Source organism: Hylobates moloch, unplaced genomic scaffold (assembly GCF_009828535.3).
Source record: "Hylobates moloch isolate HMO894 unplaced genomic scaffold, HMol_V3 SCAFFOLD_17, whole genome shotgun sequence".
Classification (NCBI taxonomy): domain Eukaryota; kingdom Metazoa; phylum Chordata; class Mammalia; order Primates; family Hylobatidae; genus Hylobates; species Hylobates moloch.
In genome coordinates, this window is record NW_026652292.1 from 78,269,673 (window position 1) to 78,290,640 (window position 20,968).

Below are 20,968 nucleotides of genomic sequence, written 5' to 3' on the forward strand. Positions count from 1 at the left end.
GAATTTGCCCAGTCTTTCAGAAGAAAGCACAGAATTTCAGATTTTAGAGCAAGAGGAGTTTGGGCATGAATGACTCACACACGACAGACCAATCACTTTCAGAGCTACTAACAGAAGCCGATCCGAAAATTCCACTGATACATCATTCAATGAAAGGAAAATGTGTAAGTTAAATAGGAAATAGAGACAAAACTCTCAATGTCTCTAAATTATTTTTTCATCACAGCATGGGTTAAGACAATTAGCCTGTCACTACAATGCTCTGCCTAAGAGCTAAGGCTCAAAAATGATTCAGAACACTCTTTAGGCTCTAAATTTGAAGGAGGCTTAGAAAAAAAAACCCAAAAAACCCTAGGATACTAAAGAGATGAAATGCAATCCTATGTATGAATATAATCTATGGTCAATCGAGGGGAAAAACATACATATACATAGTATATATGCACATATGTGTATGTATATAGCACATATATAGTATGTGTGTGTGTCTATGAGTGTTTATGTACAGGACTCAGATTTTTCACCCCCAAAGCATGTTTTTAAATCCATCAGATAACTTGTAAATAACAGCTTTCGCAATCAAGATCCACAATATCCCAAAGAGCCGCTGCTCCTTCAGCCAGCTCCTGGAATTAAGAGAATATGGAACAACTCACCTGCAACGTATTAATACATCAATATGAATAAGAAAAAAAAATCCTCGGGTGTTGCAAGCCACTAAGCCTTTGGGGTGAACTGTTACAGCAGTTTAGTCTAGTTGACTGATACAGAAAGACACCAAGTCTTGGCTCCAGAAAAGCCTAGCTGGTCCTTCCCACTCATTCTGCCCCAGTTCGGCCCTCACTTCCCATCTCTATTTCTGCACCTGCCCCTATCTTCTAGCCCACACTCAAACTCACATTAATCCATACGCAGTCTTGGGTAATCTTTCTAAACTACAGATGTGACAGCCATTCCCTTGATTATCAGAAATTATGGCTCCCCAACTGTACTTCTCGTTTTTACTGAAGAACCCAGATGGGCAGGCACATGAGCAAGGATCTTAGATATCACGACAAAGCCAGAAACAGCTTCTGTGATTTTTCTGTGCTCAGGTACTTATTTTTAAAATGCCTATTTTACACATTAATCCAAAACATGTATCTGAGCTTATGATGATCATGTATCTATTTTTGTGAAATTAGATTTAGTAATTCTGGAGATTGTACCATGCCTACGCTATGGCTCTGAGCATCCATTAGCACTCTGTGAGAAAACATTCCAGGGTGAAGAAACCTCACTGAAGTATAGGCTTATGAAGATGAATTAACTCCTTAACGAAAACCTCTTGGCCCTGCCTGCCAATTTCACTCTGTCTCCCACAACTCCTTCCACACTCCTTAACATCCAGCTCAATGGCCATCTCCCCAGTGCTGGAACTCGAAAGGCTTTTGCTCACTTCGATCCCTGTCCCTTATACGCCTTCATTCATTTCTACTTTTCAGGCCCAGGTAAGTCACCTGCTCTGAATTCACACACTTCCCTACGAAGAGTTGACTCCCGCCTCAGGGCTCCCACAAGATATCCACGCACTCTATATCGCAATTCCTTGTTTCCATTTCTGTCCCACACCTTCACCCCATCCATGTCTTACCTTTACGTTCCTAGTGCCTTGGATAGGATATGAAGCACGTTACATTCCCACTACTTGACTAAACACACTTCCGCTGCTGAAAAGCAGGAGCTTGGCCCAGAGGATGGCTGAAAGTTTTTCTCTTCAGAACTGAGTGTTCTGTCAGCTCATCTCCATAGCACCTTCCAGAAATAATTCTCCCTCTTGGTTAAAGGCTCTTGGTAAGCCTTTAACTACAAGCAGTTCAACCTCATTTGATGACATTCAACGAAGAACATCCATTTCAAACAAATTTGTTTATGATTCTTTTATTAGCACACACAGGAGGGGCTTTGGTCATGTGAACAAAAAATTTATTTCTTAAAAAAGGCTTTTTAGGTTTTTGTTTTGCAAGGCAAATTAACACTTATTATACGTTTGACTTTGACCTCCAGTCTGACAGGTCTACTACGCTGATGAACTGGAAGAGACTTTCCAGGCCCTGATAATGTCTTTTCCTTTCTCCGGCCTCTTAAAGCTCTCTGTAGACTGTCTCTTCGATGCCATTCTCTGATGCCCCTATAATGTGTGAGGGTATTACAATAGTCCCTATTCAAACTGCCTCGTCATAAAAGGTCAGCTATGTTGTCTAAATCAACGCACCTGACAGGTTACACAATATATATCAGACAATGTGCCACAAAACATAGCTCTCCTCTTTTGTCTCACAGAGGAACTAAAGTTCCAAAATATATACAAAACCATCTTCCATCTCCAACTGTCTTCTCATTCTTCCCAGCTTTATGCAAAGCAGTCTCATTAATACATTCTTCACCAGGCTCAACCAAGTAGTGTAGCGTCTTCCATTGCACCTCTAAAGTTGGAAGATTCTGATCCCAAGTCTTGAAGTGTTCCAAAAAACAATCAGGTCACAAAGATAACAGCAAAATACAAGGCCATGCCCGACATTTCAAAAACACAGCGAAGTAACAAGAATAAACGTGACCACGAAAACAACTTAGTTAAGCCCCATTTCTCTTCTGAGAGTATTTCTTTGACAAAAGTTGTATTTCCAGAACCAAACACATTTGGTGATCTAAATCCACAATGAGGTCATCAATCACTGACCACAAGGGAGACTGTTACATGGGGGTAAAAAACATACAAAAACAAAACAGAGAAAATGACAAGCTGTTTCAGTTTCCTCAAGGTGTCAGTTCATCCTTACCAGTTGACTACAGTCCTCAGCTGTGAACCTAAAGCACAATTGGGAGAAATTTACCATGAAGACATTGACTCTCAAAGTTCCATATGCTGATGTTAAAAATAAATGTGAACCACCCAGAAGAATGCCACTTCTTTGAGACACGGTCCTCTTGACAGACCTCATAGAACAATCCTGAAAATTCCGGTAATGGCCTCTGGCTTTACTCTTTATTTCTCTTTCCCTGCGTTCTCAGCCTGCGTTCCACTGTGCTCTACGGCCTACGTCTTCCTTGGCTTTCCCCAAACTCCCTTAGTGCCTAGACAGATCTACTTCTGGCGACTGCCCTATTAGAATTGACTTTCTTGTTTCACAAAAACAAACCCGAAGTTACCGTTATTTTTCTCTAATTACCAGTGTGGGAGGGAGAGGCCACAAAAAAACGGTATACTAACACCTAACAAAACCAGCACGCATTCTTTCCTCTTGACCCCAACTTTGTTCCCAATGCTCAATTTTTGATGCAATAAAATGGGGGATGCAGGCCTAGAACATAACTTTTTACAGGGCGCGGTTTAACCATGCTTAGGGCGACTACTGAGTTCCATCCAAGCTCCAGCTAGTTTCCGACCTTACCACCGATCTCCTCCTTCAAGAAGACTCGCTTCTCTCTATTCGCCAGACGAGCTCGACCAGCATCTCTGCCATCTTCGCAATCTCCTTGGCTTTCTCCTCAGCCTTCTCGCACAACTCCGACACTCTCTCGTCAGCTTCGCCACTTGGGTGCTGCACGTGATTGAGGGCGCTCTCCTCCGAGGCCTCCACCTGCGTTTTGATCTGGATAAGCATATTGTCCATCTCCCACAGCTTGCTCCTGGTCCGCAGGTACGCCCGCCCGTGCTCGCGTATAAGAGACGCGATGTCCTCGCGCATCTCGTTGATGACCGGCAGCAGGAACTGCTCGAAATCCTCCTCGGGCTCTAGCACCTCCACTTCCTCAGGCGCTTCCACCTCGTCTATGTCCAGGGGCCGCATCTCCTCCTGCCGTTTCTTCAGTACCGCAGTAGGGGCGTTCTTCTCACCGGAACCCCCCAGGAACTGGAGATCAGCAGTTACTGCTGGAGGTTGAGCGACCCACACGCTTTGTCAATTGTACTCCCGAATTATCTTTATTTTTTTTTTCTTCCTTTTAATTGTAAGCCTTTCGCTTCACAACTCTGTGGGAAGAATCGCCGTGGATGCACACAGCGAAGCGGCCTACAAAATGGAGTCGCAGCCGTCAACTCGCCCTCGGCTTTTTTGCGGCCTTTTCACGACAGAGCCGGGCCCCTTTACGGTCACGCCTTCGGCAAGACCTGGTAGCGGGCGCGCGCACGTCCATCACCAGCTGCTTCCCGGCGCCCCGCCTCGCCCTCTAATTTAGATCGGTGGCGGCAGGTTTGTTCGCGTCTTCATCTAAAGCTTCCCTTCAGAGGGCTTTTACTTTTATTATTTTTTTTAAGTAAAAGTGACCCTCCCTTCCCTATATTTGAATAAGACTGGCTGGCGTTCACAGCGCTAAGCATGCACAAGCTTGAATTAATTTATATGAATTCACTTAGCCCTCACAACGAACCTATAAGAGAGGTAAAAACCGCACTAAAAGTCGTGATTTGAGCCCAAAGCAATGTGGGTCCACAGTCCCTGCTCACTGTTCTAGAATGGAACTCGTCCTTCTGTCCTCCCCACCCCTGGCTCATACTTTTGTCCTGGGGGGAACTTCTCTCGCTGCCTTGGGTGGTTCTGGCCCGTGGTTTTTGGTCTCTCTTCGCCAGTCTGTAAGGTCTTCAAGGTAAAGGGCCACTTCTGTTTCAGTTCTGTCCTCCGCCCCTCCTGTCAGCCTGGCGTCAAGCAGGGCCTTAGGGGATGCTTTAGAGAGAGGAATTCTTCTCTAGTCCGTAAGTGCTTCTACCAGACTGGAGGCTGTTTGGGGACAGGTTCTGGTCTTGGTCACCTTTATGTCCCTCCACAGGGTCCTGAAAGTCAGCAAGGACCTAGTAAATGTGGCTTTGATGGTCAATACATTTTGATCACCAACCTAATGCCATTGTGGAATGGAGGAAGTCTGTTGCTAGGCTTAGTCACCCAGTGCCACACTAGTAGTGAGTGTGAGGGGGGATCCTTCTTACTGAAGTGCCACAGATCAGAGCTTCAGTTTTCCAGTTTGATGAAGACCAATGGCCCCAGCCTGAATATCTGTCAGCGGGAAGAGGGATTTGTAAGATGATGTACGTGAAACAGTTTTGCAAACACCAACATTCTAGCAGATGTTCATCAAAAGAACATAAAGAGGGAAAGAGCAAGACACCGTGAAAAAAGATATTTTCAATAGTTATATCTGACAAAGGACTCATATACAGAATATATTGAGAACTCCTACAGATCAAGAAGGAAAAGACAAAATTTTAAAATGGGCAAAAGACAGGCTAGTACTTAACAAAAGAGAATATCCAAATGGCTAATAAGTATATGAAAAGGTGTTCAATGTCATGATTCAATAGGGAAATGCAGATAAAAACCACAATGAGGAAGCACTATACATCCACTAGAATGACTAAAATTTAAAATACTGACAATACCAAGTGTTGGGGAAGATGTGGAGCAACTAGAACTCTTATACATCCTTGATGGATGTCTTAGTATACTCTGGACACCATAACAAAATACTATAGACCGGGTGGCTTAAACACAGACATTTATCTTCTCATAGTTCTGGAGGCCAGAAGTCCATGATTAAGGTGCCAGCAAATTTGGTTTCTGGAGTTGAGGGCTGTCTTCCTGAATTGCAGATGACTACCTTCCTGCTGCAGTCCTCACATGATCTCTTCTTTGTGCATGCAGTGTCGGGGGGTACAGGAAAGAGTGCTCTCTTGTGTCTCTTCTTATAAGAACATGAAGCTATAGGAGCGTGCCCCCACTTTTATGACCTTATTTAACCTTACTGCTTTACTCCAAGTACAGCCACACTGGGTGTTAGGGCTTCAACATAAAAAAATATTGGGCGACGCATATATTCAGCACATAATAATAGGAATGTAAGTTGTTACAATAATTTTGGAAAACTATTTGGCAGTGTCTACCAAGATTAAACATATACCAGTCCTCTGTTCTAGCAAATTGACACCTTGTTACACACTCAAGAGAGTTTGAGTGCAATTGTTTATAAAAATACATATACAAGAATATTCACAGCAGCTTTATTATAATAGCCCCAAAGTTAATCCAAATGTTCATCAGCAGGAGAATAAATAAATAAAATGAATAAATGGTAGCATATTCCTTCAGTGGTTTATTACTGCATAACCAGTTACCCCAAAATTTAGCAGCTTTAAAACATTTATTATCTGTCATAGTGCATTTAGGCTGCTCTAACAAAATACCATAAGGTGGGCAGCTTATAAAAGAAATTTATTTCTCACAGTTCGGGATGGGAAGTCCAAGATCAAAGTGCTAGTAGATTCTGTCTGGTGAGGGCTAGTCTTTTGGTTCATAAACGGTTCCTTCTTGCTGTGTCCTCACAGGATGGAAGGAGCAAGGGGTCTCTCTTATACATCTTTTTTTTTTTTTCTTTTGGAGATGGAGTTTCACTCTTGTCGCCCGGGCTGGAGTGCAATGACGCAATCTCTGCTCACTGAAACCTCTGCCTCCCGGGTTCAAGCAGTTCTCCTGCCTCAGCCTCCTGAGTAGCTGGGATTACAGGCACCCGCCACCACGCCCAGCTAATTATTGTATTATTAGTAGAGATGGGGTTTCACCATGTTGGCCAAGCTGGTCTTGAACTCCTGACCTCAGGTGATCCACCCACCCCAGCCTCCCAAAGTGCTAGGATTACAGGCGTGAGCCACCGTGCCCGGCCCTCTTATACATCTTTTGTGTATTTACTTGTAGACAAAGTCTTGCTCTTTTACACAGGCTAAAGTGCAGTGGAATGAGCATAGCTCACTGCTTCAAACTCTTGAGCTGAAGTGATCCTCCAACCTCTACCTCCTGGGTAGCTGGGGCTACCGGCACAGGGCACCACACCCAGTTTTAAAAAAATTTTTTTAGAGACGGGGGTCTTGCTATGTTGCCCAGGCTGGTCTGAAACTCTTAGCCTCAAACAATTCTCCTGCCTCTTCCTCCCAAAGTGTTTGAATTACAGGCATGAGCCGCTGCAGCTGGCCTTATATCCTTTATAAGGGTACTAGTCACATTCATGAGGGCTCTGACCCCATGACCAGATCACTTCCCAAAGGCCCCATCTCCTGATATCATCACTGTGTTAGGCTGTTCTCACATTGCTATAAAGGAATATCTGAGACTGGGTAATTTATGAAGAAAAAAGGCTTAATTGGCTAAGGGTTCTGCAGGCTGTACAGGAAGCAGGGTGCTGGCATCTGCTTGGCTTCTGGGGAGGCCTCAGGAAACTTAACAATCATGGCAGAAGGCAAAAGGAGAGCAGGCATGTCACATGACCGAAGCAGGAGCAAGAGGTGGGAGGAGGTGCCACACACTTTAAATGACTAGATCACGAGAACTCACTCATCACAGGAACAGCACAAAGGAGATGGTGCTAAACCATTCATGAGAAATCTGTCCCCATGATCCAGTCACCTCCCACCAGGCTCCAGCTCCAACACTGGAGATTACATTTCAACATGAGATTTGGGCAGGACATCCAAACCCTATCAATCACCTTGTGGGGTAGAATTTAAAGATATGAATTTGGATGTGAGGACACAAACATTCAGACCATAGTATTATCTTATGTCGTTTCAGTTTAGTATCTTACATGAGGTTGCAGTCAACCTATCAGCTGGGGCTGCAGTCATATCTGAGTTTGAATGAGGATGGAGTACCACTTCCAAGATGACTTACTCATGTGGTTGTTGGAAAGAGGCTGTTTTTCCCTAGCTGTTGGTCTCAGCTCTTTGCTATATGGGCTTCTCCATGGAGGTGCTCACAACGAGGCAGCTGGTTTCCCCAGAGCAAGTGGTTTGTGAATCCCCAATATCTGAGACATGTCTCAGTTAATTTAGAAAGTTTATTTTGCCAAGGTTGACGATGTGCACCCGTAACACAGCCTCGGGAGGTCCTGATGACATATGTCCAAGGTGGTCAGAGCACAGCTTGGTTTTATACATTTTAGGGAGACATGAGACATCAATCAACATATGTAAGATGAACGATGGATTGGTCCGGAAAGGTGAGACAATTCAAAGCAAAGGCAGGACAACTCGAAGCGGGGAGCGGGCTTCCAGGTCTTGGGCAGATGAGAGAAAAATAGTTGCATTCTATTGAGTTTCTTTCTTTTTTTTTTTTTAATTCTATTTATTTATTTATTTATTTTGAGATGGAGTCTCACCCTGTTGCCCAGGCTGGAGAGCAGTGGCGTGATCTCAGCTCATTGCAACCTCCGCCTCCCAGGTTCAAGGAATTCTCCTGCCTCAGCCTCCCGAGTAGCTGGGATTACAGGTGTGTACGACCACAACCGGCTAATTTTTGTATTTTTAATAGAGACAGGGTTTCACCATGTTGGCCAGGCTGGTCTTGAACTCCTGATCTCAAATGATCCACCCACCTTAGCCTCCCAAAGTGCTGGGATTACAGGCGTAAGCCACCGCACCTGGCCATTTTGAGTTTCTGGTTAGCCTCTCCAAAGGAGGCAATCAGATACGCATTTATCTCAGTGAGCGGAGAAGTGACTGTGAATAGAATGTGAGGGAGGTTTGCCCTAAGCAGTTTCCAACTTGACTTTTCTTTTAGCTTAGTGATTGTAGGACCCCAAGATTTATCTTCCTTTCGCAGGTTGGAGGGAAAGAGATGCCACACTACCTTTTATGAACTAATGTCCAAATCATACATCATCACTTCTGTCTTTTTCAGTTTATTATGAGCAAATGAAGTCACTAAGTCCAGTACATAATCGACAAGAGGGAATACACAAGAGTGAGAATAGCAGGAGGAAGAAATCACTGGGAATCATCTTGAAGGCTGGCTAGCAATCACAGTTTGCCCTCTGACTACCAATTCTTCATGCCATTTTAACGTGCTAACCACACTCCCCTCTATCCAAGGTCCCCACAAGTTACATTTTTAAAAATCTCATGTAGTTTTAGGCATTACTTTCCTATTGTCACATTAGCTTTAAGTCCAGAATTTTGTCTTCTAAATTAGATCAGATGTAGATGAGGCTTTCTGAGCATAGTTCCTTAAATTCAGCTCCTAGAGTACAATTCTTCTTGATCTGTAGACTTTTGAAACTAAGGAGACAAGTTCTCTGCCCCCATGCCTCGAATACACAATTGTGGGGCTGGCACAGGAAAATCACTGTAGACCTGTTCTGCTCCACTACCACTATATAGCCACTACAACTCCTGTTCAAAAAGGGGGAAATTGGAAGTACAAACAAGTTGCCAGCCCACAGTAACTCTGCCATCCAGTCTCAAGGTCGAGGACTCCATGACTCCCAGTTCCACCATCTGGGCTCCTGGTTTCATGCTCTGAGTTATACTTTCCTTTTTCATGAAATGTAGCATGTGTTTGCCAATGAGTCTTTTTCTCAGTCTCACTCCTGCTTGTAGAAGTTTGGGGAGAGGGGATCCAAAGCCTGTACCTTTCAGTCCAATCTGCAATGTTTGTGTCAATATAATTATCTTTAAAAAAAACTTTATAGGTCTCCTGTGAATCTCATCAGGATTCACTCCGTTAGACAAAAGTGCTACCTACAAATCCCTTTGAGATAAGTCCATCTCTATCTTGGGCTTCTGCTAATACTGACGAACAAGGCTTAAGCCTTCTGGAGGCCTTGTGGTTTGATTGATGGACTCTGTGAACCACACCATTAATCTCTTTAAGGAGCTGTTAGTCTAACTGAATGGTATCCTGAGGCACCATCTTTGCTTTTTCTGAGATTTTAAAGGATTTAACCGTCACATCTCAACTTCATATTTGTTTTTTTCTGGCAGTACCCTGGATTTGGTATTTGCTTGGAAACTATTACTATTTCTTAGTTTTACACCATTTGCAATCAGACGAAGCTGAGGACTTTAAAAAATCATCGAAAGTCGTCAAGGTCCATCCTTTTGTGTTTCGTCTTGCTTATCTCATTTATTTTACTATAAACAGCAAAAAGAAATGAAGGACAGGAGGGAGACTTTCATGGGTGCTGGACATGTCCTACCTGTTGGTCTGGGTAGAAGATGCATGGTTGTATGGATGTGTACAAAGTCATCAATGTGCACACTTAAAATATATGCACTGTATTGTATTCCTGCTATACCTTCGCTTAAAAAAAAAAAAAAAAGGTTGTGAGTTCGGGCGTGAGAAAACCGCGGCGCGCATGCGTGAGCGTGAACGCGCTGGGAGGCCAGAAACAAAGGTGGATGCGCGTGCACAGACACCCTCGCAGGCCGCCGGAAGCAAAGGCGTGAGCGCGCGTGCGTGCGTGTGCGTGAGCGTGAGCGCGCGGAGGCCGGAAGCGAGCGCTGCACAGTCGGGTGGTCGCGGGCCATGGAGGGTGGCTCTTCGGATGGCGGAGCGCCGCCGGAGGGGCTGGCGGAAGAGCCCGAGCCTCAGGGGGCCGCCTGGAGCGGGGACAGTGGCACTGTGTCCCAGAGCCACAGCAGCGCCTCGGGGCCGTGGGAGGACGAGGGCGCGGAGGACGGGGCGCCGGGCCGCGACCTGCCGCTGCTTCGCCGCGCCGCTGCGGGCTACGCCGCCTGCCTGCTGCCCGGGGCCGGGGCCGGGGCCGGGGCGCGGCCCGAGGTCGAGGCCCTGGACGCGAGCCTGGAGGACCTGCTCACCAGAGTGGACGAGTTCGTGGGCATGCTGGACATGCTTCGCGGCGACTCGTCCCACGTCGTCAGCGAGGGTGTGCCGCGCATCCACGCGAAGGCCGCCGAGATGCGGCGCATCTACAGCAGGATCGACCGGCTGGAGGCCTTCGTGAGGATGGTGGGGCGCCGCGTGGCCAGGATGGAGGAGCAGGTCACCAAGGCCGAGGCCGAGCTGGGCGCCTTCCCCAGGGCGTTCAAGAAGCTGCTGCACACGATGAACGTGCCCTCGCTCTTTAGCAAATCTGCTCCCTCGAGGCCACAGCAAGCCGGCTACGAAGCCCCCGTCCTGTTTCGGACGGAAGACTACTTCCCTTGTGGCAGTGAAAGGCCTCAGCTCTGACGGCCTGACCACTGCGGCAAGAGGACCCCAGCTGGGGTGCTTACTTCCAGTATGAAGTGAATTGCAAATCCTGCTCATGGACATATGTGATGTTGGAGTGTGGGATTTTAAAGTTTACTTTCTGCAAACTCTCCGTACTATATTCATGATTCAGTGTAGAATGTATAGACTTTATGTCTTCTAATTTAAAGAGACAGGGTCTTGGTATGTTGCCCAGACTGTTCGGAAACTCCTGGGCTCAAGTGATCCTTCCACCTCAGCCTCCCCAGTAGCTGGGACTACGGGGTCGCCACTGCACGCAGCTTGTGTCTTCCAGCTCTAATCAGAAAGCTGCTTGGCGAGGGCATGGGGAGTCAAACTGAATGAACTTTTCTCTGCACTGTGGCAAAACTGTTATTTTTATGGATTTTACTAAGCGGCGTTACCTTTTCAAGATTTATATGTTTGTATAATCATAAGAAAATTGAGCCATTAAAGCCTTATTATTCAGTCCTAATAGTCATTCAGTTTTTTAGAACCTACTTTTAGGGTAAATGGTACATTTTTAAATATTATATTAAACCTCGTATAGCGTGGATTGTAAACCAAAGGAAATGGGACAATTTCTGAGAATATGTTGATTTTTTGTGACTAATTCCAAAGTTGTATTTGAAAGTATGACCTCACAGTCTTCATTTGTCCATAGCAAACATATATATGTGTATGTATATATATATATATATATATATGTGTATATATATATATGTGGGTTGCCAATGTTTGGTTTATAATTTAAATATTAATAGAAATTTTGAGTTTTATTGGAAATGATTTCCTTCTGAAAAGAGCTTTACATGTTTCCTTGTGTTTGTTTGAAATAGACGTACTGCTCATGTGCTTTTGGTAGTGGGATAAAGAAAAGGGGCTTGAGTATACCTCCTTTAGAGAGCTAATGTGAAAAGCTGTAGCTTCTATTTCAGAGCATGGTATATTTTTTCTTCTTCTTCTTTTTTTTTTTTTTTTTGAGACGGAGTCTCGCTCTGTCGCCCAGGCTGGAGTGCAGTGGTGCAATCTCGGCCCACTGCAAGCTCCGCCTCCCGGGTTCACGCCATTCTCTTGCCTCAGCCTCTCCGAGTAGCTGGTACTACAGGCTCCCGCCAGCATTCCCGGCTAATTTTTTTGTATTTTTTTTTAGTAGAGACGGGGTTTCACTGTGTTAGCCAGGGTGGTCTCGATTTCCTGACCTCGTGATCCGCCTGCCTCGGCTTCCCATAGTGCTGGGATTACAGGCGTGAGCCACCGCCCCCGGCCAGATCATGGTATATTTCTTTCCTGTTGAAATAGATAGATATTTGTGTGAGTGAATGGTATTAGGATTTTCCTGCGGATACAATAGACTTTTATTGAGATTCAAATCTATTTTATAAGGTGGTCCTCCTAAATAGTAGACACTAAAAAAGCATACAGCTTAGGTTGCTTTTGTGTCATTTTCAGTGTCATCAAAGATCTTTGAGGTTCATGGAGTAGCTGTATTTTCATTTAGCTGTGTGTTGTGAAGAATCCGATCATGTAATCTTGCACCTAGCTTTCGTGGACCTTCATTGTCACATATTTACATTTTTTATTCAGGTGGTTCATTGACTACAAATTAAGGAACCCTGAATGTAGAAGCTGAAAGAACAAGTAACCTACATTTAATATTCAGCAACTGCTGGTACCCCTATAAGTAATTCATGTATTTTGATGACATAGTCACTGAATATGAAAATATCCTTACATAACAAAACATTGCTAAAAGATTTTTCACTCAGAGTTAACATTCAAAAGCAGTAATTAGGGGCCGGGCGCGGTAGCTCACAAGCACTTTGGGAGGCCCAGGCAGGCGGATCACGAGGTCAGGAGATCGAGACCATCCTGGCTAACACGGTGAAACCCTGTCTTTACTAAAAATACACAAAAAAAAAAAAAAAAATTAGCCGAGCATGGTGGCGGGCGCCTGTGGTCCCAGCTACTGGGGAGGCTGAGGCAGGAGAATGGTGTGAACCTGGGAGGCGGAGCTTGCAGTGAGCTGAGATGACACCACTGCACTCCACAGAGCGAGACTCCATCTCAAAAAAAAAAAAAAAATCCACCTTGGCACTCCCACAATGCACTCCCAGTGCTCTGTCCATCCCCACTGGTACCCAACGCATCCAAGCCACTGGCATCTCTCCTGGGCCACTCAACAGCCTCTTAAGTAGTCTCCTGCTTCCCCTTCCCCGCTCTAAGCCACTCCTGCGTGGAACACAGCAGCCAAGGGGGTCTTTAAACAACATAAATCAGACATACTGGGCTTTGCCGAAAGCTCTCATTAGCTTCTCTTCACATTGGAATAAAGCCCAATTTCTGTTCTCTGGCTTGAGCTGGCTGCTGCCCCCTTGCTCACTCCCCTGCAGCCTTCCCTTGACCCTGAAAGATGCCCCATAGCATCTTTCATATGAGGACATGGGAAGGGGACATATGAAGTGTCCCCTTCATAGCGCTTGCTACAGTTTGTGATATGTGTCTGTGTCATTATCTGATGACCACCTTACCCACCTCCAGGAGTAACAAGTGGATGTTAGCTGCGTCCACTTGGCCGCACACTCAGCAAGCAGGTAGCACATCCCTTGTACACTCACATACCTGTGGAATAAGCGATTGTCAGAATGACTGAGTGAATGAATGACTACACGAAATCTAGGCACCCCATAAAGAATGCAAAACAGGCAGATGAGAGAATTCAGTCAGACTAAGGGCTTGCTCAGAAATCAAGCACCATGGGAGGACTAGGACACAAAGAAAAACAAGATGTGATTCTTTCCCAAGAGCTGGGCAGGCCAGTGGGTGAGAAAGTCAGACGCCCAATCCAATTGAGTCCAACCTAAGGTTCAGTCAAACACCACACAGACATTCCCATGGGCTCCAATGGGGCTTTGTTCCTAATCGTGCCCTGGGATGTTAATACAGAACTTGCAGAACTATCCTTCTAAGAAAACTCCTTTTATGTGCTGAGAAGTTATCCAGATTCAGGCACAGTGGCTCATGCCTGTATTCCCAGGGCTTTGGGAAGCCTAGGCCAGAGGATCACTGGAGGCCAGAAGTTCGAGGCCAGCCTGGGCAACATAGTGAGACCCCAGCTCTACTAAAAATACAACAATTAGCCAGGCACGGTGGCTCGTGCCTTGTAGTCCCAGCTACTCGGGAGGCTGAGGCAGGAGGATCACTTGAGCCCAGGAGTTCAAGGCTGCAGTGAGCTGTGATTGCGCTACTGTCTTCCAACCTGGGTAACAGAGCAAAACCCTATCTCAAAAAAAAAAGGTTAATTTAATAAAAAAAAAAACCACAAACCACCATTTCCCAAAGTGACTGAAACCGTTTGACCCACTAATGGAGAATGAGAGCTTCTCCTCTATACTGTTCGTCATCCGAGCGAAGCAAGGGTTCCAGCGGTGGGGTGTGAGGCCGTGGGAGGGAACTTGGTTATCAAGAAGGATGCTGTGGGGTGTGGGGTCCTTGGTGGCTGCAGAGACTGGTCCCGCCACACCAGGGGGCGCTGCAGGAGCGGGAAAGGCCTGAAAACAGCTGGTCCAGCCCCTGTCCTCGGGAAACTAAAGCCCTATATCCTGCCACGGTCACTGGGCAGTGGAAATTCAGAGCCCCAAGATCCTGTCCATGCTCGAGGGGCTCCCAGTGTGCAGATAGAGGGGGGACGGCAGCTGCAGCCGAAGGCACAGTGGCTATATTTGCATGGGGGATGGGAGAGGAGGAAATTAGGTGAGGGAGGCAGACAGGGTGCTAATTTTGAAGTGCCCTGTCTGGTGGGGGCAGGAGACAAGGCCTGTTTATGTCCACCTGGCTCTTATCTCTCCCCGAAAGGAGCATGATCGTTTATTTATGTACAGTTTGTCTGTCTCCCCAACAAGGAGGAAGATTGTGACGTTTTTCCATGTTGTCCACTCTGAATCCGTGACACCTGGCACCAGGCACCTAGCACAGAGAAGGCACTGAAAACACACCCGCTGAGGGAATGACAGGGACATTGAGAATGAGCAGGTGCTGGCAAGGAGAGCAGGGAGGGTTTCAGGGCCCACGGGCTGCTCCCCTGTCAGCCCAGCTGCCCCGTCAGCCCAGCTCCCCTGTCAGCCCAGCTCCCGCCTCCCTTGGCCAGGGCCTGCGGATGCGTCTTGCTCCAACCTTTCCCCTTCCTCCCTGCTCCACCCTTACGCTCTAGATGTGGCTCATAAATAAGATCTCATCGGACTTGACTCTCCTCGTCTGACCTGACAAGCATTTGTTTCATAGTAGGCGCATGCAGTCCGCTGAACCTTCATGGATCAACTCCGGCATCTGAGTGCTGTCCCCGAGTCACACCTGCCCTGTGCTCCTTTTCTTTCCAGTTCACCCTGGCTGCTGGGATCCAAGGCCTCTGGGGTCCCAAGCAAAGGGAGACATTTACCAGCGCACCCCCCACCACCAACTCCATCAAAAACATTGCCCAGGTTCCCAGTGTCCTCCCGAATCACCAAATGACTCCGAGGTGGAAACAGCCCCAAACGTCAGGCCGCCCCCAGGCCTCTGTCATTCCTGAGACCCTGGTCCAGGAGCTCTTCAGATGCTGGCAGCCTGCCAGTGCCTTCAAGCAGCTCGCTCTCTCTCTCTCTCACCTAAAGAAGACAACCTATTACTTTAGTTGTGCAGAATAATTTTACTCTTTTTTTTTTGTCTCAATCTGAGACTTGTACTGGCAAACCCAGCTCTTTTTTTTTTGTCTCAATCTGAGACTTGTACTGGCAAACCCAGAAAACCCGTTTCAGTGTTTCCTCATGTTAAAAAAAAAAAAAAAAAAAGCAAAAACAGAAAACACCAGAGTTGGCTGGGCTTGGTGGATCATGCCTGTAATCCCAGCACTTTCGGAGGCCAAGGTGGGCGGATCACCTGAGGTCAGGAGCTCGAGACCAGCCTGGCCAACATGATGAAACCCTGTCTGTACTAAAAGTACAAAAGTTAGCTGGGTGTGGTGGCGCACACCTGTAGTCTCAGCTACTAGGGAGGCTGAGGCAGGAGAATTGCTCGAACCTGGGAGGTAGAGGTTGCAATGAGCTGAGATTGCGCCACTGCACTCCAACCTAGGTGACAAGAGCGAAACTTCATCTCAAAAACACACACACACACACACACACACCAGACTCCTTAAATATCTATCGCAATTCCTAGACTTGAAAACACTTTCTGATAGACTTTCTTAATAGAAGATTGTTTCCTGTTACACTATTAATTGAAATAAGAGCCAGCAAGATGGAAGGTGCGAGTGTGTGTGTGTGTGAGTGTGTGTGTCTGTGTGTGTATGTGTGTTTGCTAGTGATGTGAGAATTAGGAGTGGTTTGGAACATGCTGATTTTCAGTTTTCAACTGCCAGCACTACTGCTTTACAAACGTGTTCAGACGTTCGATCCAAAATTCAAGAAAGATAGTAAATGCCAATGAGAGGGAGGGAGAAAAAACAAACTTGATATGTTGTGTGTACTGCGGAATTTAGGAATGGGTTGACATACACAAGAATGCTCTAGAACAGAAGACAAATTATATAGCGTCGTGGTCAGACATGGCCCAAAGTCTTGTCCTGCCGCTGCCTATCTATATAACATTAGGGGAGTCACCTCTCATCTCCAAGCCTCAGATTTCTCACCTGTAGAATGAGAAATAATAAAAAGCGTCTACCTCAAAAAATAAAATAGTCCAGAAGACGTTTAAGTTGGAAATGTAATTGTTCTTTTTTTCTTACTGACTTTTTTCAGTTCAGCTAGTTTTTATTATCTTTTTTCTAAAATTGTAAAATACACATAACATAAATTTACCATTTTATCCATTTTGAGAGTACAATTTACTTGCATTAAGTACATACATATTAATGCACAGCCATCACCACCCATCCATCTTCAGAACCTTCTCATCTCCCCCAGCTGAGGCTCTGTCTCCATTACACACTAGCTCTCTATTCCCCATGCCCCAGCCCCTGGCACTCCCATTCTACTTTGTGTCTCTGTGAATCTGATGACTCTAGGGACCTCACAGAAGTGGAACCCTGCGGTATTCGTCCTTTTGTGATTGGCTTCTACCACTGAGCATAGGGTCCTCAGGGTTCATCCACAATGTAGCCTGTGTCAGAGTCTCTTTCCTTTTTAGGGCTGAATACTACTCCATGCTGTGCGTGCCCCCCTTGGCTTAGCCACTCTGTCAATGGACATGAGTTACTTCCCCCTTTTGGCCGTTGTGACCAGTGAGTATGGGTGGACCCTCCAGCCCCTTCCCAGAGCCGTGAGCCCTGGCCAGGGGTCCAATGAGCAGCTGATGCCTATGGGTCCCTGGCCAGAGGACTGATGAGCGACTGAAGCTGATGTTCCACTTGCCCGAGTCTCCCTTCCCCTCCAGCCAGGCTTGCTGGCCTGTGACCACACTTGACCCCCATGACTTTCTCTTTCACTGCGGCAAGTTTCTTCCCAGTGGGCTCCTGGCCTCACACAAGGAGACCCTGATGGGCAGCTCAGCAGTGTCCAGAGGTAGCCATGCTTGTCTACATCCCTGTCAAAGCCTCCATCCTAACGTGTCTCCCCCTCTCCTGTTATTCCCAGGCCATGAGGAGGGAGTGAGGGGCGCTGCTTTGTAGAGAGGGACCAGCTCAGGCCAAGCAAGGCATTTAGGCTTCACCCCAAGAGCCCTGGAGAGCACCTGGGGCCCAAGACCAGCCACGAAGGAGCTGGGCACTGCAGCCAGGTTGCTGGCCTCGAACCCTGCAGCCTGCAGAGCATGGGCGTCTTGTTCTGCTGATAGTTGACTTCAGGGTATGGGAACCTCTGAGGCTTTGACAACTTGAGGCTGGCAAGGAGGACAGGGAGCAGGCGGAATCTTCAAAGACTACCACCTTTAAAGACTGTGACCTTTATCCTGGGGACCACAGGAGCCACTGGGGACTTCACTGGGAGTAACTCATCAGAGTGGAGTTACACTCAGTGGCCGCCTGTTCATCCTGAGGTCTGCCCACAGGCACCAGGTCCAGTCTGCACTGCAGTCTGTACCACACTGCCACGGATCGCTAAGGCTGTCCCTGACTAAAGTTGGTGGGGGACAAGGGAGTCACCAGGTGACAGAGCATGACTGTAAGGACACACACTCATCACAAATGTGCATTGACCCCGCTCTGTGCTTGGAACCTGCCAAAGTTCAAGCATTTGTCCACATATCCCAAGAGGGGCCTGGCCAGCTCTGCATGATGTCAACACTGACACCCAGGCCTTGAGTCCCTGGACTTCCCATCTCTGGGCACTGGGGGCCAGCGTGGTGCAGCTGGGAGGGTCCCCAGAGCTGAGGGCCTTGAGTGAATGATTGCAGCTCTCTGGGCCTCGGTTTCCTCATCTGGAGTCTGTGATGGGGACTACATGAGCTCAACAGACCATCACAAGTCTCCCGAGTACCTGCTGGGGCCAGCCTGGCATCAGGCTCTGGGGATAGGCAGATCACGTGCCCTTGAGCGACAAATCCCTATGCCCTCTGCACAGCGTGACTAGGACACTCGGCCCACCCCGTAGGTCTCCTGCCCATCTTCCTCTATCCTTCAGGACACTCATTCTGAAAGAAGCCAGGCACCACGCTGCAAGGAAGCCCAGGCCAGCCCACACGACAAGACTGTGCAGAGGCCCCCCGGACAGCCAGCATGGCAGCGACCCAGCCTCCATGTTCCAGCCCTAGCCTCTGAGTCATCCAGTGGAGGCCCCAAAAGTCATGACACAGAGACAAGCCGTTCCCTCTGTGTCCTGCCCAAATTCCTGACCCACAGACTTTGTGAGCTGAATGAATGTGCTCTGCAGCCAAAGTAACAGGAACACCCACCGTGGCCACTCTGTCCTAGCAGGGAGCAGCTTGAGGGTAGGCCAGCCGAGTTAGCACTGGCCACTGAGCCAGTACTAGCAGGGCCAGAGGGACACATGTGGGGCTGGACTCCTCAGAGAATGCAGCACGGGCAACAATGAGGAGTCAGCCTGGGTCAGGGAAGACGGCCTTGGGCCTCGGCCTTGGCAGAGCCCTGGCAGAGCGGGCAAAGGAAGCTGCCAGGTGGATCAGGCGCAGGAGGGAGCCCCAGGAAAGGAAAGCCGGCACAGGCAGGGAGGTGGGGACCTGCCCAGGTGCCTAGGGCACTGTCAGAGCACCAGGTACCAAGGAACACATGGGAGCGGGGTGGCAGGGAGAGGCTGGTCCCAGGGCCTTGGCTTGCAGTGTGTCACCAGGAAGGTCTTCAGTTCGGGGAAGACACAGGGGAGGACAGGCTGGGGACAGTGGACGGGGTATTGCAGCTCTGTCATCACTGGATCCCCCTTTGAGGGGCTCGGAAGACCAGGGCCCCCCCACTCCGGGGCCCGGCTCCACATCCTGCCCACCGGCCTGCCAGGGATGGACCCAACTCCAGGAGGCCCCGACACGTGAAGGAAACAGCAGCCAGAAGAGCAGGCACCCAGCTCAGGGCACTGGCAGGCAGGGCTCTGGGGCTGCTTCCCCACCAGCTGCTGTGAGTGAGCCTGGTGGCCTACCCCGGCTGTCCTGGCCAGGTCGAATTTTTGGATGCGCCTTGGAACAACTAGGCAGCATGTGCACACACATACGCACGCACACACATCACACACAATCATACCACACACGCATGCACACACATCACACACAATCATACCACACACACATGCACACACATCACACACAATCATACCACACACACATGCACACACATCACACACAATCATACCACATATGCATGCACATGTATCACACACATTACACCACATATCACACACATGCCACACATCACACATGCACACACAACACACATCTTGTACACACACACCACATACCACACACACAAACATTATGCACATATGCATCCCACACATGCCTCACACACACAACGCACCACACACAACACACATACTGCGATAAAATACATGGGCATGGCATTCAGGCAGAAATTGGTTCCATCCCTGTTCCATTTTTTTTTTTTTTTGGAGACAGAGTCTCGCACTGTCGCCCTGGCTGGAGTGCAGTGGCGTGATCTTGGCTCACTGCAACCTCTCTCTCCCAGGTTCATGTAATTCTCCTGCATCAGCATCTCAAGTAGCTGGCATTACAGGTGCCCCCTACCACGCCCGGCTAATTTTTTGTATTTTTAGTAGAGATGGGGTTTCACTATGTTGGCCAGGCTTGCCTTGACCTCCTGACCTCATGCCCACCTCAGCATCCCAAAGTGCTGGGATTACAGGCGTGAGCCGCCGCATCCGGCCTCCTGTACCATTATTTTACTAGCTGTGAATTTTACCAAGTTACTGCTGCTCTCTGACCCTCAGTCTTTTTATCTGCAGAATGGGTTTACTCAAGGCACCTGCTTTCTGAAATTGTTGGAGAGTCTTTGAGCTCAGGGGGCGAGGAGGACAGAGCTTCGTGAGGCACCTTTCAGTGGAAACATGTTTAATTTTGTTTCTGTCCTGGGGGAGGAGGAGAGAAGGAAGACTGGGGGTGAGTTCCCCCACGTAAGACAGCTTCCTATGGACGATGAATTTAGACTCGCCGCATCTGTGCACGCTCGTGTGGCCTCCCAGAGCCCGGGTGGCAGATGGGTGGCCTGGCGTGCGCATTCTTCGTTTCAGGCTGTGCCGGGCCTCCCCTTAATAAAGACCTGTTTCTTCCCGGCTGCACTCTTGGCCCAGCCACCAAGGCTCAATGAGCTATTCTGAGCTCCCGGCCTGCCCGCCGTGGACACACTCGGGCCTTCTGTTTGCCCACGGCCGCCCTGTGGGGCTTTCATAAAGCAGCCCTGTTCTCTCTCCCACCGCGCAGCCGCCTGCTCCTTGGGGCCTCCTTAGGGAGGAGGCCGTGCCAGCCCGGCAGCTGGGGGCGGGGGAGGCTGCGCTTTGCTGGCTTCCAGGAAGACGCACACGCTG

At 48.0% G+C, this 20,968-nt stretch overlaps 2 protein-coding genes across 3 annotated transcripts; one reads left to right on the top strand and one right to left on the bottom strand.

The window, feature by feature from the left end:
* Positions 1–1,904: 1,904 nt before the first annotated feature.
* On the bottom strand, positions 1,905–4,083 carry MRFAP1L1 (Morf4 family associated protein 1 like 1). 2 transcript variants are annotated; one of them, XM_032135912.2, is made up of 2 exons: positions 3,427–4,083; positions 1,905–2,847 (listed from the first exon to the last, which is right to left on the bottom strand). In XM_032135912.2, exon 1 carries the CDS (start codon positions 3,828–3,830, stop codon positions 3,447–3,449), a length of 384 nt encoding a protein of 127 aa, XP_031991803.1. In that variant the 5' UTR covers positions 3,831–4,083; the 3' UTR covers positions 1,905–2,847; positions 3,427–3,446. The 2 variants fall into 2 exon arrangements, with proteins under 2 accessions (XP_031991803.1, XP_031991802.1); XM_032135911.2 differs by having other exon boundaries at positions 3,432–4,080.
* Positions 4,084–10,285: 6,202 nt separating this feature from the next.
* On the top strand, positions 10,286–11,480 carry BLOC1S4 (biogenesis of lysosomal organelles complex 1 subunit 4). The gene has a single exon (XM_032135836.2). The coding sequence runs from the start codon at positions 10,326–10,328 to the stop codon at positions 10,989–10,991; it is 666 nt and encodes a 221-aa protein (XP_031991727.1). The 5' UTR covers positions 10,286–10,325; the 3' UTR covers positions 10,992–11,480.
* The last annotated feature ends 9,488 nt before the right edge of the window (positions 11,481–20,968 follow it).

Excerpts from the sequence above, each read along its gene's own strand:
- MRFAP1L1 (XM_032135912.2), bottom strand. The coding sequence starts at position 3,830 with ATGCGGCCCCTGGACATAGACGAGGTGGAAGCGCCTGAGGAAGTGGAG.
- BLOC1S4 (XM_032135836.2), top strand. The coding sequence starts at position 10,326 with ATGGAGGGTGGCTCTTCGGATGGCGGAGCGCCGCCGGAGGGGCTGGCG.